General features: G+C 34.1%; 1 protein-coding gene across 1 annotated transcript in view; it reads left to right on the plus strand.

Moving 5' to 3' along the window:
* The window catches only part of LOC148946230 (uncharacterized), a 309,809-nt gene that overhangs the window by 31,162 nt on the left and 259,491 nt on the right, over nt 1-19,156 (plus strand). Inside the window, exons 10-13 of the mRNA XM_089097640.1 lie at nt 3,515-3,642; nt 4,650-4,709; nt 5,548-5,869; nt 6,626-6,727. Coding sequence (XP_088953766.1) covers nt 3,515-3,642; nt 4,650-4,709; nt 5,548-5,869; nt 6,626-6,727 — 612 coding nt within the window. The remainder of the gene's footprint in view (nt 1-3,514; nt 3,643-4,649; nt 4,710-5,547; nt 5,870-6,625; nt 6,728-19,156) is intronic.

Raw genomic sequence — 19,156 nt, forward strand, 5'->3', positions numbered from 1 at the left:
ACGAAATAAGTATATGACGATGCGATAAGGTGTTTATTTTTAAAGAAATGTCTATGGCGAGCCCAGATTGGCCAAATACGCATTATGGAGTCCAAAGTAAGAAAAACAATAACAAGAAACAAAAAAAAACACTAAAATAACAGGCTAATAAATCCAAAGGAAGGTAAAAAAAAATTTGGTATAACAAACATGAAATGTTTCAAAACAAAAATTTATATAAAACTGGCTAAAGAATGTATTAACGCATAACAACACTGCAAGAATAATCATTCACTGGATATTATGTCAAGGCGTCATGTAATAAAATTGAAAAAAAAAATAGGAAAGAGAGTAAATAAGACAATAAGTCATAAGGTGTAAAAAATATTACAAACCAATAAAACTTGTAAAATTTATGAGAGATTGAAGAGTCAATAAAAATGCAACAAGGGGAGAGAACGAAGGAATTTGTAAAAAAAAAGGACGAAACTATCGGGTTGTTTTCAAATAGAATCTTTGAGAAATTTCTGTCGGGCTCCAGCAGATTATAGATTATACATCTTGTTTTGTTTTTTTAGTTAGATCTTGAAACAGTAAAACTTCCGTTGTGCTTAATTTTCTTTTGTCAGGGTTAGCCTGAGAAAAAGCATGCTCAAGGACATTTTGAATCTCTTGACAATTTCTATTATATTCTTAATTTTATTCTTCTTGGAAGTTCGTTCGATATTTTGAGGATTGAAAATAAATAGCGTTTCAGGAGGAAAAAAAGGCTCTAATCAATAAAAAAAGAAGGAATTTTCGGCCTTATTAACTGGAAAAGGAGGCAATAGTAAATTAATAACACTCTTGCTCTAAAAAAAAAAAAAGCCAACTTATTGAAAACAATAGCCCTTTTTGGGTGACCTGACTTCTGAGGACCCGACTATTTTTTTATTTTAATATTACATTGCAAAAATAAAAAAAAAAATATTATTCATGTGGTGTTGAAATGATATCATGCTAGGTAATTTTCTGTGTATGTATGAAGTATATTTTTGTCTCGGAAGAAGAATTTTTGTCTGAGAAGATGGTTTCACCCTCCAATTCGTAGAAAAACTTCAGATTTTTAAATTTTGATTTTTTCAAATTTCGGTTTAGTATCACACCCTCGTAAGCGATGTTTTTATTGTGTTTGTGGTTTTTATTTAGTACTTGCTTATAATTTGTTTTTACTTCACTATTTGTGTAGATTTTTTTTACTTATTATAATTTTCATTATAAGTTTTGTTAATATTATAATTTTCGTAAAATAAGCCTACATTTGGCATTACTCCATAACTCTTCTAAAAGAATTTTTTATTTTATATTTTTTATTTTAGTTCTTTTTTAAATAGTGAAATGTTTTAAAAGTAAATTTACCCTCGTTATTACGTACTTCACTACTTACGTGAATTAAATGTAATATCTTGATTAATATTATAAGTTTTATGAAAGCTAAAATTTTGGAAGAGTAACTACCTTCCGGTAGACTCCAGGATGAGAATCTGAGATCCAGGAACAGTTGAGTAATAAACTTGAGAGTTTAAAATTTGACAGTGTAGAAGACGGATGGAATAATTTGTTGTGAAGTTGCTGATGGTTTCTTAGAAAAGAAAGTTAGGAACGCAGCTTGGAAAGCTTTATGTTTAATAGAGAGGAGAAGGGGCTTTTACAAGAATTATCCGAGTAATAATAGTAAAATCATATGAGATTAAGAGGAGTTGTAAAGAAAACTGAGAAAGCATTGAAATATGAATTAAGGAGGTGTGAAGTGGAGGCCATGGACAAAATTGCCGAGGATCTGGAAGATGTAGCTAGACGGCAAAATAGTAAAATGTTGTACTGGCATGTTAAAAAATTGAGAGGGAGTAGTCAATCTGGACGTGGCCTATTTAAAGATTGGAACGGGGCCACAATTACTGATAAAGAAAGAGTTAAAAAGAGATGGGCAGAACACTTTGCGTATATGTTAAACCGGGATAGACTTAGAGGAAAATATGAAGATATGAGGATATGGAGGAAGATTTGTTTTGTGAGGAAGAATTAGTGACAGTACTAAAAGGATTTACAAATTAATAAGGCCCCAGGTACTGATGGTGTGGTAAATGAGTTTCTTAAATATGGTGGCAATGAGGTTAGAATTAAGTTACCGAACTTATGAATATGATTTTTGAATAAAGGGGAGTACCTAGTGATTTTAGGAAAACGCTAATTTAACTCCTGTATAAGAAAGGTGATAAGAGTGAGTGTGGTAAATATAGAAACATTAGCCTGGCTTCTGTAGGTAGCAAATTACTTTGTATGATGATACTTTTAGAGACAAGGTTTTAAGAGAAGAAGAGTGCGGTTTTAGGCAGGGTAGAGGATTTGTCGACCAAATTTTCACTCTTAGGTTAATAATTGAGAAGTGTATGGTTCATCGAACACCTTTAGTCCTCAGTTTTATAGATTATGAGCGAGCGTTCGATTCAACTGATAGAAGAGCTTTAGCGAAGGTCTTATCTTTGTATGGTATACCAGACAAATAAATCAAGGTGATTAGTGTTATTTACTAGAATAACACCTCTGCTTCATATCTGGTTTCTCTGGTTTCGTATTAAGTCAGGAGTAAGGCAGGGTTGTGTTCTAACTCCATTTATAGAAAACATTTAGGTTAACTCTGGTGAGCAGGTCGTCCACGGCTGGGGTAGGACGATGTAGTAAAGAAAGATTTAAGGGAAATGGGAAGTTCCTATGAGGGTGTAAACAGGAATGCTTTGAATAGATTTGGATGGACGAGGAGCACGCGTAGCTGTGTTGGCCTCAGGCGGCTTGGGGCTGCGATGAGTCATTATTATTATTATTAGTAGTATCAGTTATATGAAATAAGTTTAGATTATTCCACTACTGTTACTTTCCCTTTAGTCGAAATCAGATCTTTTGCTCAACAGAGATCTAGCAAGTTCTCTTTTTTTTCTTACCAGGATGAACTCATCGAAGAAATAAGGCGCTTGGTGAGCGTAACACCAATACCCTCTCTCCAAAATTACCTTATCGGTTAAAAAATAGACAATTTTGCCATGTCTTATGAGTGATTGTCTAGACGGACTAAAGTTTATTTCTTGGGTTTTTGTATTCATGCAGAGGAATGAACGCAAAGATAAATATGGTGCAGCCTTGCCAACGCGGTAGATCTGTACTGTTTTTGATATAATTTAGAGATTCTGGTACAATACGTATACGTATATTTGGAAACTTTTGGTACAATCAAATTTCTCGATACATTTTGATTTTACTTGCCCCTTTTTTGACTAAGATGTTATAGCAACTTTTTAACCTCCTGTTCAGAGGTTACAAATTAATCGTTTGTGTTTACAATTTTAGCAGGAAATTCGTACAGTTCACAGCGTTGGCAACCCTGGTACGGTGTGTTACTAGAGGAAATATTTTTGCCTATATTGGTCATATGTCTAATCTGAAAGACATTTCTGTTGTTGTCATTAAGTTGCAGTAGATGTATATAAATATATTATTGCAGCTTGAAGAAAATCAGCTGTCTAAAGAGGCTCAAATGAGAACTTCGTCGCACCAGTTTGCTATCCCAGGGGAAAAAGTTGTCGAAAATTCAGTCACAAGAGGAATGGCTCAGAGCTACCTTACCAAGGTGTAAGTATTCGTTTTCATTTCTTAAATATGTGTTCTACATGCTTTTAAAGACCATTCAGAGGTATTCTAACTGCATTTTAATTTTTAATTTAATTTTCTCTTTCTCTCTCCCTCTCGCTCACTTTCTCTCTCTCTCTCTCTCTCTCTTTCTCTCTCTCTCTCTCTGTCTCTCTGTCTCTCTCTTTCTCTCTCTCTCTCTCTATCACTCTCTCTTTCTCTCTGTCTCTGTCTGTCTCTCTGTCTCTCTTTCACATTCTCTCTCTCTCTCTATCTCTCTCTCTCTCTCTCTCTCTCTCTCTCTCTTTCTTTGTCTGTCTCTCCTGTTTATCTCTCTTACAACATACGAGTATACGTGAAGTAAGTGCTTATTTCATTGAATCAATACTGTCCAACTTTCTTGAACCTTCTGTGAATGTATTGTAGATGTACGATATTGAAATAACTGCTCAAGTTATAGTGTATATTATAAGCATGAGGATCATCAAGTAAATACTCATTAAAAATAAAACCAAAGTAACAGAATTCCCTTACAAAAGGAAAGACCATTGCCCCAAAATCTAACTGGTGATACAAAGGGGAACCAGAGAGTACCTTGAGTAAATACATTATCCTTGCGGAATGGTAAAGGATTTTGTGATATGCAACATACCTCTCGCAAATCTAACGAAACAAGTGTAATGGCACAGGTAGATAACGCGGTTAAGTCATCAGGACTGGAATTATTATTTGCATGCAGATTCGATATGGTAATCAGGACTGCAAAGAACTGAAAAACTTATATATCATAAACTTATAATCACAATGCAAAGGAACAATTGTACACCAAAATCAGCATTAATCTTGTTTAACGGTAATTTATGGTTCACATTTTTTTTGTAATTATGCTTCGTGTTTTAACTTATTAATTGTAATTGAAAAATGTAGACAAAAAACTAATGAAGAAAACATGAATTTATCATTTTGATCATTTAGCAAAAATTGTCATTAATTGTAACTTTGTAATTTAGTGATGGGAAAGTGAGTAAACCTTCTGTGATACCAGCATCTCAACGGAAAGCAAAAGAAAGGTACAGATATTGTACAATTTCTGTCTACCCTGCTCTTACACCTCATTTCCCTTGTTGGCTTATGTAACTAATATAATATATTCTTTGTTGATGTGTGAATGTCCACGCATGTTTCATTCATGATGATATTGAGCTTTGTTCTTTTTTTCATTTTTAAAGCCATGGGTGAAGTTTTTAAGCCATGTCTAGGCAAGCTTCGAAGTCTCTTGAAAATCTTAACCCTAGACTGTTTTAATTCTTGACATTAATCGAGAATAACCAATATACTGTTAAAATGCATGTAATCTGTTTAAACCGTTTTGTTTGTGAACACTGCCATATTGTGAAAACTATAAGTTTTGTTGAACTATTCATCACAACTGCCGAGAATGTATATAATATTATACATAAAAAGATGTATAATTTATTTTTCAATTCCCGAGTACTGTAATTCCCGATCTTTGCACTTTTCACTAATGCTCCTCTATTTTGGACTGCTCCTGTGGCTGGCACTTACTGCGATCCTCTTTATATATATATATATATATATATATATATATATATATATATATATATATATAAATATATATATATATATATATATATATATATATATATATATATATATATATATATATATATATATATATATATATATATATATATATATATATATATATATATAAAGTTCACGAATGTTTATAGTTGGTGCTCGCTAGCGTTAATATTCGGGGAGATTTACGAGAACACGATTTTCCTTCGGAGGGGTCCGGGAAACACGGAAAAATTCGAGGATAGAGGAAGCCCTGTATTAAGCTTCCAAAGTCTTAATGTAAATAATTGAGTCTTAATTTTGCAGTGAATCCAATATCGTTACCTCCACGCAACAATTTAGTAGCCAGCAGCAGTACTCAAACGTGCAGCAATATTCAAATATTCAACAGTCTGCATCGCAGCAGCGCAAGTCGGTTGATTATCAACAAAGTTCTGCTGTTCAAGACCACTTTGACAATGAGGGTTTAGCAAGGACTGGTGACGGTGCTATTGACGGTGCAACCGGACGTAAAGTGTCTGAAGTCTACTTGGATTCACAGCGAGTTTATCTACCACCAGAGCCTATTGAGTCTGCTGTACACGGAAGAGAAGTGCATACAGCCACTCAGAAGCAAACCCAGAAAGAAGTGAGTAATTTTTGTGAATTGGTTGTGTTATAGCAGCAGAGTCAGTTGAACGACAATCATAAAAAGAAATATAGGCACACAAACATGTTTAAGTCTGAAGAATCATTTTATTATCAAAAGAAAATAGACTCTGACATACAAAGCATTTGACAAAAAAAAACCTGCCTCGCTCCGCAAGCCCAAAATTTAAAGTCTTCTTCCTCCCCCTCCAACCCTAACAAAACTTCCCCTTTTCAACTCTACACCCTCGTCGTGAAATAAAACAATACTAACTTTTACTCAAACTAACCATAAAATTCGTCGCAGTTTTAAAGAAACATAATATCGACATATATGAAGTATCTTGTTTTAACATTTCAAATGTACTGAAGAAGTTTTTTTTATTTAAATACATGAAAGTGTAGCTGACAAATTCAAGCGTAAATGAAATTGCGTAGAGTTGAAAATTTCAATTTTTTTAACGTTATTTACTCTTCAGTCTTACGTATGTGTAATATGCACACATTTTAAAATTAAAGCTAAATTATCTTTGGAGTTTCGTAAATTTTGCACATCATTATATTCTGATCCTAATGGGCTGGTAATGGTGATATTTGGATGTGACTGATTTTTGGTTTTAGTCGTTTTTTTTTTCAACTGCGGGGTGAATTTTTTGTGGCTTATATTTTCTTGGTGAGTCTTTTTGAGATGGGCTGAGTCTTTCTGTATAGCCTGAGTCTTTCTGTATAATTACTAATCGACTCCTATTATTCTCAGGTCAAAGGTCAGCTAGAAATAACAAGGAAAATTACCGCCACAGAAACCACAGAAGTAGAACATAAGGGCAGGACGCAAGAAAGAATTGTACAAGGACCTGTCGTAAGTCCATACTATTTTTTGCACTCTGTCCCATCAGATTCTTTAGAATTTCTATGGCAGTGTTTAGGAAGATTCTAGGACTCCCCCTCATCAATACCTCTCTCTTTACGATATAGTTCGAATTTTGTTCCAATTCCTTAAGAATGACCCCTGAATCACGAAGGCCGTTTAATTAGAATAAATAGCTCTTTTGAAAGTACTAAAAGAAACTTTAGCGTAAAGAGCGAGGTATTGAATAGGGGGTGAACCCCCTCATATACGTAACAATTTCTGTTCGTTTTGAGTTTTAATGTTGCTCCTTACTTTCAGTTGAAAAAACTTGTTTTTTTTTAATTTCTGATCGTTTTTTAAATAATGCTGGGAAACCCGGTGCCCCCTTCATGGAACATTCCATTCCCCCATGAAAAATATCTCCATGTGAAATCTTCCCACGTAACCCCCTCCCCCCACCGGAAAAAATTCTCCCTGAAAACGTGTATATACTTCCCAACAACCAATACTATATGTAAACAATGGGCAAAGTTCATAACTTTTAGCCTTTCCCCCGAGGACTGAGGGGATTAAGTCATCCTCAAAGACATAGTTATTAGATTTTTCGACTATGCTGAACAAAATGGTTATCTGAAAGGGTGACTTTGGGAAAAAATATGAGTGTGGGAAAGGGCCTAGCTACCCTCCAATTTTTTGGTCACTTAAAAAGGGCACTAGAACTTTTAATTTCCGTTCGAATGAGCCCTCGCGAAATTCTAGTACCACTGGATCGATACGATCACACCTGGAAAAAAAACAAAAAAAAAACAATAAATAAACATGCATCCTTGATCTTCTTCTGGCAAAAAATACAAAATTCCACATTTTGTCAAATATGAGCTTGACACTTCTACAGTAGAGTTCTCTGATACGTTGAATCTGATGGTGTGATTATTCGTTATAAGAAATTAGGGGTTAACGTTAATCGAAAAAATCGACGTTATTGTACCAGTATGTAAAAGAACTTTATTAAAGTTACAATAACTTTAGTTTTCCTGTTGCGTCAAGTATATAAGGGACGGCGTCCTCCTGCTAAACCTGCTAACTAAAATTTTTACCATCCTCCTGCTAAATCAAGACGCTAAATACTAAAGTCAAGACGAAAATTTGAACTTCTGGTAGTCTCCACGCTCCGGCTATAATAATGGTACTAACAAAAATAATAAAAGTATTTCAAAACTTATAAGCCATATGTAAAACATTTATATATAAGACTAAAACAGGTAGCAAAACATACATTTAAAAAAGATTAGCAAGTTCGGATTTAATACAAGAATCTGAGTCAATGAACTAGAAGCAAATTGACTATATTCACTTGAAGATATGTCGTGGTGCAAAAAAAAAAAAAGAAAAAAAAAAGAAAAAAAAAGAGAGAAACTGATCAAAAAGGAAGCTCGAAGGTCGTCACTGAGGAAAATAAAACCCGTGCCATCTAGGTTTTCCCGACAAAAATCGTAAAGCTAATCAGAAAAACTAAAAAAGTTGTTCTATTTTCGCTAATTTCGTATTTCGCTAATTTATTTTGCTTTAAATTGAACCGGAGTTAAAGACTTATTTGCCAAATGGACGCATTAAATATTGTAGTTTACTTTTTTTGTAACTAGAAATTCTTCTGTAAAATGACCAAGTCCTAACAATGTTACCGTTGATAAAAAAAAATTAAAAAAACAAAATAATCAGCCCACTTAATAGAATATTGTCAGTTCGAATCAAATAAATTTAAATCTTTAGCTAATATTTACATTAATTTAAATCGAGATTGTGTAATTTTTCTGATTGTTTGTTAATGCTGAATAGCACTACACACTCAGTGACTCTTTCAATCTGTATGGAGCCATATGTAAGGTGCTGAAACCTCATCCATTCGGGATGAGGTTGACACTGGGAAATAGCTTCCAGCAACTGTAATCCCTACAACACTCTTTAAACTTCTTTAAGATAATCTAAATGCCATGCTTCAAAGTGCAGCCGACCGTATCATGCAAAACGCTATCCAGGGCAACCGAGCCACAAAGTGACATTTGGAGGAATTACTGCAAATGGAACAACAAAGCGCTGCAATTAACCTGCAAATAATTCCTACTAATCAAACAGTTCGTGGCAACGAACTGTAAGTAAGGAGCGAATCAGCTCAATAGTAACCGAAATTCTAAGAAGCGGAATTTTGATACCAATAGATAAATAAAAAGAATAGGGGTTTTATAAGTTTGTAAGTCCTTTTGAATCCTTATGGTCCTGTGTAGTTACCCTCTAATTTTTTCGGTCACTTAAAAAGGGAACTAGAACTTTTAATTTCCGTTCGAAAGAGCCCTCTCACGGTATTCTAGGACCACTAGGTCGATCGAACAGCCCTGGAAAAAAAAACAAAAAAAAAACAGATAAACACGCATCTGTGATCGTCCTTCTGGCAAAAAAATACAAAATTCTACATTTTATCAGATAGGCGCTTGAAACCTCTACAGTAGGGTTCTCTGATAAACTGAATCTTACGGTGTGATTTTCATTATGACTCTTTGACTTTTAGGGGGTGTTTCCCCTTTTTTACAAAAACATAATTTCTACTAATCAAACAGTTCGTGGTAACGAACTGTAAGTAAGGAGCGACCTGGCTCAATAGTAACCGAAATGCTAAAAAACAGAATTTTGATACCAATAGATATATCAAAAGAATTAGAGTTTTATGCTAATTCCAAATATATAAGTTTCATTAAGTTTAGTCTTACCCATCAAAGATTACGAGCCTGAGAAAATTGGCCTGATTTTTGAAAGTACTTAAAAGTTTTAAAGTACTTGAAAGTACTTTAAAGATTTTTGAAAGTACTATTTTTCAAAGTACTAAAAAACCTTAGCGTAAAGAGTGAGGCGTTTTGCTGGAGTAACCCCTCATATACGTAATAATTTCTGTACGTTTGAAGTTTTAATGTTGCTTTTTACTTTCAGTTGAAAAAACTTGCTTTTTTTACTTAATATAAATCAGTAGACTTAGATCTCAAATAGAGAAGAACCTTACTCATCAGGCTGTCAGGAATGGGTATAAATTGACGCTGAAATGACGTTGTGGGATAACGTTTAATCATACATTTTTAAAAAGAAAATTGGTATTCCGTCATGTAAAAATAGAAGTAAAGTGAGAAAACTGCATAGACTTCTCGATCGAATTGACTTAATTATTACCAGACGCACTACCTAATTTAGAACAACTCATTTACCATTCGAGTCGATCACAATTACGATCGATCGTAACGATCAAGATCAAATCCAAAACTTGTTGTGAAATGCACGTGAATTTTTCTTATATGTACTCTTAGTATTATTCTTAATGTGTCTCATACAGTGCCCGATTTTGGCCGATCACATTCAGATCCAGAATTCAGGTGATTTGTAGCCGTTTTTTAACTCTGGATCGATATCTCCAATACGCTGACCGGCTCAAATCCCCATATTTTCTGAGGTAACGATAAAAGCTCTGATCATTTCATGGCACAAAAAATTGGATTATAACATGAGTTAACTTAGGCTTGGCATTTAAACTAGAAATTCCCAATGGGAGTAGGTGATTTGGCACGCCAATAAGACTGAACGACGTGACTAGAGACGAAATATAAAAAGAAATAATTATACAAGACCAATTAATTCGCTGAATTCATCTTCTGCAAACAATTATTACATATAATTAATACGCAAAACGAAATAGGCAGGTGATAGTTTTCCTTTTGAACAGAACGCGAGAAATTTAAGGATGTGATTTCTGTCCTAGATGTGATTGGCTTTCGTACGAATTAACTAAAAAAAACAAGCTTTTTTAACTGAAAGTAAGGAGCGACATTAAAACTTAAAACGAACAGAAATTATTCCGTACATGAAAGGGGCTTTCCCCTCCTCAACGCCTCGCTCTTTACGCTAAAGTTTGACTCTGTCTCACAACTTTATTTTTTAAAACAATAAAACCTTTAGCGTAAAGAGCCAGGCGTTGAGGAGGGGACAGCCCCTTTCATATACGGAATAATTTCTGTTCGTTTTAAGTTTTAATGTCGCTCCTTACTTTCAGTTTAAAAAAACTTGTTTTTTTAGTTAATTTCTGAACGTTTTTGAATTAATGCAGCTTTGATTTTGGCTCACCTTACACGAATAATTAAAATGAAATTCGCATTTTAATTTTCCTTTTTTGGCTAATTGGCTTTCTCGAAATTTTTTACTGACGTAACTTACGAATTAACTTACGTAACGAATTTCTATATTCGTATGTTTTTATTACGTATATTAGGGAGTTCTCTCCCTAGTCAATTCCTCGCTCTGTACGCTAAAGTTCGAATTTTGTCCGAATCACAAACCCCTGAATCCTAAAAGCCGGTTAATTAGAATAGATGGCTCTTTTGAAAGTACTAAAAAAAAACTGTAGCGTAAAGAGCGAGGTATTGACTAGAAGGAGACACCCCTGATATACGTAATGATTTCTGTTCTTTTTAAGTTTTAATGTTGCTTCTTAATTACAGTTGAAAAAAACTTGTTTTTTATTTAATTTCTGATAGTTTTTTTAAACAATGCTGGAGAATACGGCCCCCTCTTTAGTACATTGCTCCTTCCTTTACGGGACTATCCTTCACTGAAAGATCCTCCCACGTAACCCCTACTCTAACCCCGACCCCCACTAGACAAAAAAATCCTCCTGAAAACGCCTGTATACTTGCCAATAACCAACACTATATGTAAACAATGGACAAAGTTTATAACTTGCAGCCTTTCCCCCGGGAACAGTGGGGGATTAAGTCATCCTCAAAGACATAGTTATTAGATTTTTCGACTATGCTGAAGAAAATGGTTATCTGAAAGGGCGACTTTGGGAAAAAATATGAGCGTGGGAAAGGGCCTAGCTACCCTCCAATTTTTTGGTCACTTAAAATTGCACTAGAACTTTTAATTTACGTTCGAACGAGCCCTCTCACGACATTCTAGGACCACTGGGCCTATATTATCACCCCTGGAAAAAGAAAAAAAAACAAAAAAACAAATAAACACGCAACCGTGATCTTTACTCTGGCAAAAAATGAAAAATTCCACATTTTTGTAGACAGGAGCTTGAAACCTCTACAGAAGGGTTCTTTGACACACTGAATATGATGGTGTGATTTTCATTAAGGTTCCATAACTTTAGGGGGTCTTTTCCCCTTTTTTCGAAAATAAGCCAAATTTTCTCAGGCGCGTAACTTTTGATGGGTAAGATTAAACTTGATGAAACTTATACATTTGAAATCACAATTAAAATCGGATTCTTTTGGTGTATCTATTTGTATCAAAATTCCGTTTTTTAGACTTTCGGTTACCATTGAGCCGGGTCGCTCCTTACTTACAGTTCGTTACACGAACTGTTTGACTAATAGCCAATCAATCTTGCCTAGTAATTTCTTGTCTAGATGTGATTGGCTTTCGCACAACAATAATAGTGAATCAAAAAGTGTTTCTGAAAACTTGCGACTCACTTTAAGTCAAACAGTTCCTGGTAACGAAATGTAAGTAAGGAGCGACCTGGTTCAATAGTAATCGAAACTCTCTAATAAACGGAATTTTGGTGCCAATAGATACATCAAAATCAGATTTTTATGCTGATTTCAAATATATAAGTTTCATCAATTTTAATCCCATCAAAAGTTATACGCCTGAGAAAATTTGACTTATTTTTAAAATAAGGGGAAAGCACCCCTTAAAAGTCATAGAATCTTAATGAAAATCACACCATCAGATTCAGCGTATCAGACAACCCAATAGAGAAGTTTCGAGATCCTATCTGCAAAAATGTGGAATTTTGTATTTTCTGCCAGAAGGAAGATCACCGATGCGTGTTTATTTGTTTTAAAGTTCTAGCGCCCTTTTTAAGTGACCAAAAAATGGAGGGCTACTGGGCCCCCTCCCACGCTCATTTTTTCCCAAAGTCACGCGATCAAAATTTTGAGATAGCCATTTTGTTCAGCATGATCGAAAAATGCAATAACTGTGTCTTTGAGGATGACTAAATCCCCCACAGTTCCCGAGGGAAGGTCTACAAGTTATGAACTTTGCCCAATGTATACATATAGTATTGGTTATTGGGAAGTATATTAGCATACAGAAGTTTTCAGGGGATTTTTCTGGTAGTTGGGGGGGGGGGGAGGGGATTACGTGGGAGGATCTTTCCATGGAGGTGGTTTTCATGGGGGAAGGGACATTACTATGAAGGGGGCGCCAGATATCCCAGCATTATTTAAAAACGATCAGAAATTGAATTAAAAAAAAAAAATTCAATCGTAAGTAAGGAGCAACATGAAAACTTAAAACGAACAGAGATTATTACATATATGATTGGATTCGCCCCATAGTCATTACCTCGCTCTTAAAGCTACAATTTTTTTGTACTTTCGTCAAAGATAATTATTCTAATTAACGGCCTTTGTGATTAAGGGGTCATTCATAAAGAATTGGAACAAAATTTGAACTTTAGCTTAAAGAGTGACTAGGTATTTTGACTAGTGACGAGCTATTGACTAGGGGTGAACCCCCCCAATATAAACATACGAATATAGAAGTTCGTTACGTAAGTTAATTCGTAAGTTACGTCAGATCAAAATTTCGAGCCCTTTAGCCAAAATAAAGTAAAATTGATATGCAAATTTTGTTTCAATTATTTATGTACGGTGAGCCAAAATCAAAGTTGCATTAATTCAAAAACGTTCAGAAATTAAATAAGAAAACAAGCTTTTTTAACTGAAAGTAAGGAGCGACATTAAAGCTTAAAACGAACAGAAATCATTCCGTATATGAAAGGGACTGTCCCCTCCTCAACGCCTCGCTCTTTACGATAAAGTTTGACTCTGTCTCACAACTTTATTTTTTAAAACAATAAAGAACTTTAGCGTAAAGAGCGCGGCCTTGAGGAGGGGACAGTCCCTTTCATATACTGAATAATTTCTGTTCGTTTTAAGTTTCAATGTCGTTCCTTACTTTCAGTTAAAAAAAAACTTGTTTTTTATTTAGTTAAGATCAAAAACTAAAATTTTATTTTATTTTTTTGCACTATCATAGATGTGTCTGTGCTGAAAAAGGGCGAAGTATATACAAAAAGGATTACTTTGTATTTTATTGTATTTATTATAATGCAACTTTACTATTAAGGAACAAAGTAGGTATGGCTATTCGTATCTATCCAGGAATAAGGTTTTTTGACTCCTTAACGTTTATAATTTACAAAAAAAATCCTAAACATTGACCTATGTCTTTTAAGCTAAGCACGGAAGTATAGCCTATCAAACAGTTCGTGGTAACTAACTTTAAGTAATGAGAGACCCTGCTCATTTGTAACCGAAACTCTAAAAAACTGAATTTTGATACAAATACATCAAAAGAGTCGGATTTTTATGTCGATTTTAAAAATATAAATTTCACCAAATTTGATACAACCTATCAGAAGTTACGCACCTGATAATATTGGGCTGATTATAAAAAAAAGGATAAAAGACCCCCTAAAGATTCTAGAACCCTAATGAAAATCACACCATCGTATTCCGCGTATCAGTGAACCCTACTGTAGAGGTTTCAAGCTCTTATCTACAAAAATGTGGAATTTTGCTTTTTTTGCCAGAAGAAAGATCACGGGTGCGTGTTTATTTGTTTGTTTTTTTCCAGGGGTAATCGTATTGACCCAGTGGTCCTAGAATATCGTAAGAGGGGTCATTGGAACGGAAATTAAAAGTTCTAGCGCCCTTTTTAAGTGACCAAAAAAATGGAGGGTAACTAGGTCTCCTCCCAAGCTCATTTTTTTCCCAAAGTCACCCAATTAAAATTTTGGGATAGCCATTTTGTTTAACATAGTCGAAAATCTAATAAATATGTCTTTTAGGATGACTTAATCCCCCAGAGTTCCCTGGGGAAGGGCTGCAAGATATGAACTTTGCCCATTGCTTAAATATTGTATTGGTTATTGGGAAGTATACAGACATTTTCAGGAAGAATTTTTTTTCGGGTGGGGGGGAGGGGGCTAGAGGAAGGGGCTACTTTGGAGAATGTTTCCTTGGAAGATGTTTCTTTGGGGTAAGGGACATTTCTATGAAGGGGGTGCCGGATTTCCAAGCATTATTTAAAAATTAATCATAAATTAAATAAAAAAAACAAGTTTTTTCAACTGAAAGTAAGAAGGAACATTATAACTTAAAGTGAACATAAATTATAATGTATATGAGGGGGTTCTCCCCCAAGTCAATTCCTCGCTCTTTACGCTACAATTTTTTTTAGTGCTTTCAAAACAGCTCTCTATTCTAATTAAACGGGCTTTGTGATTCTGGGGTTTGTGAATCAAATTTTTTTTTAACTTTTAACGTAAAGAGTGTGGTATTGACTAAGGGGAGAACCCCGTCGTATACGTAATAACATATACGTAATAAAAAAAAAACAATAAAAAAAACAAGCGATACGGCTCAATAGTAAGCGAAACTTTTAAAAACGGAACTTTGATGTCAATAAATGTATCAAAAGAATGGGCTTATAATGCTGATTCAAAATATATGAATTTTATTAAGTTTAGTATTACTCATCAAAGGCTACGAGCCTGAGAAAATTTACCCGATTTTTTAAAGAGGGGGGAAACATCCCCTAAAAGTGAAAATTTTTTAATGAAAATCACACCGTCAGATCCAGCGTATCTGAAAACCCTATAACATAGGTTTCAAGCTCATATCTGCAAAAATCTGCAACTTTGTATTTTTTGCCAGAAGAAAAATATACGAATATAGAAGTTCGTTACGTAAGTTAATTTGTAAATTATGTCAGAACCAAATTTAGAGACAGCCATTTAACAAAAGAAAAGTAAAATTTTTATGCAAATTTTGTTTACTTATTCAATGACGGTGAGCCAAAATAAAAGCTGCGTTAACTAAAAAACGACCAGAAATTAAATAAAAAAAACAAGTTTTTTAAACTGAAAGTAAGGAGAGACATTAAAACTCAAAACGAACAGAAATTATTCCGTATATGAAAGGGGCAGTCCCCTCCTCAACACCTTGGTCTTTACGCTAAAGTTTGACTTTGTCTCACGACTTTATTTTTTTAAACAATAAAAAACTATTGAATGCCTTGTTAGACAAGACATAAAGAAAGGATGGAATGCTTGGAGCCAGATATTGCAAGGCCAGAGTTAGGAGAAAAATCTCCAAACCATGACATACCAATATTCTCTTCATCATCAGCTGCCCAACTACCACTGGAAATATAACGACTTGGCTAATAACAAGACATACAGCGTTCGATCTGAGATTTGACATACTCACAATCCTCATTTTCTTGGATATCACTGGGATTGGGAGTATTATTCTTTTGCTCTTAACGATAAACTTGTAAATCTTGTAATAGCAAGTGGCTGTAACAAAACTTTTTATTTCAAATGCGATCAAGTATACAATAGAGTCAGGGTAAAAATTAATTGAGGGCATTTTCAGGGAAAGAATATCCTCCGTAAAAGAAGGATTTATCAATGATCTGATTCCCGAAAAAAAATATAGCGAATATCAGTACTCCATAAATAAATTTGGCAACAACTCCTTCCCCAAAGCGAATAATCACCTTTGGATAAAAAACACATATATATCTGGCGATCGCTATAAGGGTGGTTGTTTGAGAATAAGTTGTTATTGCAATACCCCTAGCAAAGCGAAATGTCTTTAAAAAGAAATGAGGGTTTTCTTCAACTTCCCATAAAAGCCAAATAATCATCAAGGGAGTACATAAAAATTAAGTCAGAACACCCAATATTGCTTGAACAACTATTATTTTATTAATTAAAGTTTCTTTATTGTTAATTGCATGTACACGTTTTAGCATGATTAAATTGAAAACGGCTCCCAAAAGAGATACGAGGGAGTAGATAAATACCAAAAATGGTAAAAAATGGTAAAAATGGTAAAAGGTCTCTTTAGTGAATCTTCATTGTCGTCCATTATTCATGTATTTTTAGCTATAGTTTACTCTTTCAAGTATCCTGTAGGTACTATAGTATATATAGTATCCTATAGTATATATATATATATATATATATATATATAATAGTACCCTATATCCTATAGTATCCCAAGTACGTCCTATAATATACTCTTTCAAGTATCCTGAACGCTCACTGGGATATTGTGTTAACCTGCATGTTTTTGAAGACCACTAAGTCTCAACAAAAGCTTTAGGCTATTGCACAGTGACGTCGTTATGTAACCGATGTAAGGATCCAATTTTAACAGCAAGATCTAATGTTCATTTTGGGGAGACCTTGCGAAATGTTTTTCTAAAAGTATTTGATAGTTTATCATATCTCTATCAGCAGCTCTTGCTATGTCAGCAGCATGTCATTATTGCTGAAAATGTATATGCTTTTAAAGGTTAGAGTTTGAAATTAGATTACAACTTATGTCAACGCTCAAGAATATTAATTTTTTTAAAGATTTCGTATAATCAATTACTTTCACGAAAAGAATGCTCGTATACTCCAGAATGCTCGTATTGAACTAATGACGGTTTGGGAAATGTCTACTTTATGAAAATGCAGCTTAGTTTCTAGTCATAAAGTTTTTTATAACACTGTAAAACATATATATTGTATCTAAACTGACTGTCACTTAACCATTTCTCGCACTGCCGTCTTACCAGTTTTTGTAGTGATTTCTTGCGCTTGATTTCGCCACCTTTTTTAATTGTTTCAGCCCATGACAAACCAGAAATATCAAACTGTTGAAATTCACAAGTGAGTTATTGTTATCCGTGTTTGAGTTTTTCAGTTTCTAGGAAACAACTTTTTTTCAAGTTTTCTTTTAGACATTCCAATTAGCCTATTTCTTAATTTTAAACATGTATACTGTCGGCCAAGAGAAGCCAGCTGTTTGTTTGACGGAAAGTTCTCAAATCTGGCTCTCCTCGTCTTATTGATCAATATTTTCAGTTAGCAAATTTATCCCCAATGATCAATATTTTCAGTCAGCAAAAAATCTAATAGTTTTTGGTGAAAAAAGTGTGAAGTTTGAAAGTTAAGATCCGTGTGACTTTGGACGAGCAAAGTAAATTGGAAGGCTTTTGTAGTTCCAATGTTTTAACTAAAACTCTTAAAAATGATTCTTATTCATATCTTGTCGAGTTCATTTAATCGACAAAAACAAAATTAACAACAAAGAAAAAAATTACCATCATATTCCCTCGCGAGGCTCTGTGGCCGGAAAGGCGGAGTAAAAAAAGAGAGAGAGAGAGAGAGAGAGAGAGAGAGAGAGAGAGAGAGAGAAAGAAAATAAGTGGTTCCATGTTTTGTAAGTGTTAAAAAATGCAAAAGACAATATCCGTTCTACACAGTCTTATATTTTTAAATTTACTCAAATTACACTTGTTTCCACGTTTCTTATTCTCCTACATCTTTTAGGATTCAGTTTAAATATATTTATCGTTTTCTTACTAACAAACAAGTATTTACTTGTTTCGCTGTTGAACAAGACATAAAGAATTGATGGGATGCTTGGAGCGAGATATTGCAAAGCCAAAGTAAAAAGATAAATCTCTAAGCAATGGTTTAACAATAATCTTTCCATAATAAGTTGTCCGACTACCTGTGGGAGAATTGCAACCTGGCTAATAACGACACATACGATGTTTGACTTAAGATTCGACATGTTCACAATTCTCATCTTCTTTGGTATCACTGTAATCGGAACTACAGTTCTTCTACTTTTGATAATGAATTTATAGATTTTGTAATAGCAAACGCCAACAAAAAAACTATCAACTTCGAACAAGATCATGTATACAATTGTTAGGGGGTAAAATTTATGTGAAGGCATTTTCAGAGAAAATAGTTCTTCCGTAAAAGAAGGCAGCATCAATGACCTAACTCCCGATGAAATTATTGCTAAAATCAAGAGTCCATAAATGCATTTGGTGACCAATCCTTCTCCAAAGCGAATGATCATCCTTGGGTAAAAAACGCACAAATATCTAGAAATGGCTATGAGGTTGGTTGTTTGCACATAAGTTGTAAATGAAACGTTCCGCCCAAAGCGTAATGCTTTCAGAAATAACGGTGGATACTCTTCAAGGTCATGCAAAAGCCAAACAATCATCAATGGAGTACAGAAAAATGAAGTCAAAGTGCCCAATACACCCTGAGCCACTATTATTTTATTAATTAAAGTTTCTTTATTGTTAATGGCATGCATATGTTTTAGCATGACTAAATTGAAGACAGTTCCCAAAAGAAAAACTAAAGTATAGGTAGATACCAAGAACGGTAGAAAATTCAGTGGCCTCCCTAATGAATCTTCTTCGCTGTCCATTGTCAGTGCTGAAGCTGCAATATTACTGATTCCTTTTTCAAGAATATAAATATTTCTTAAAACATTCTTAATTATCTTATAC

Source organism: Artemia sp. Qi Xiang Cuo, chromosome 12 (genome assembly GCF_049724085.1).
Source record: "Artemia sp. Qi Xiang Cuo chromosome 12, ASM4972408v1, whole genome shotgun sequence".
In the NCBI taxonomy this organism is placed as follows: domain Eukaryota; kingdom Metazoa; phylum Arthropoda; class Branchiopoda; order Anostraca; family Artemiidae; genus Artemia; species Artemia sp. Qi Xiang Cuo.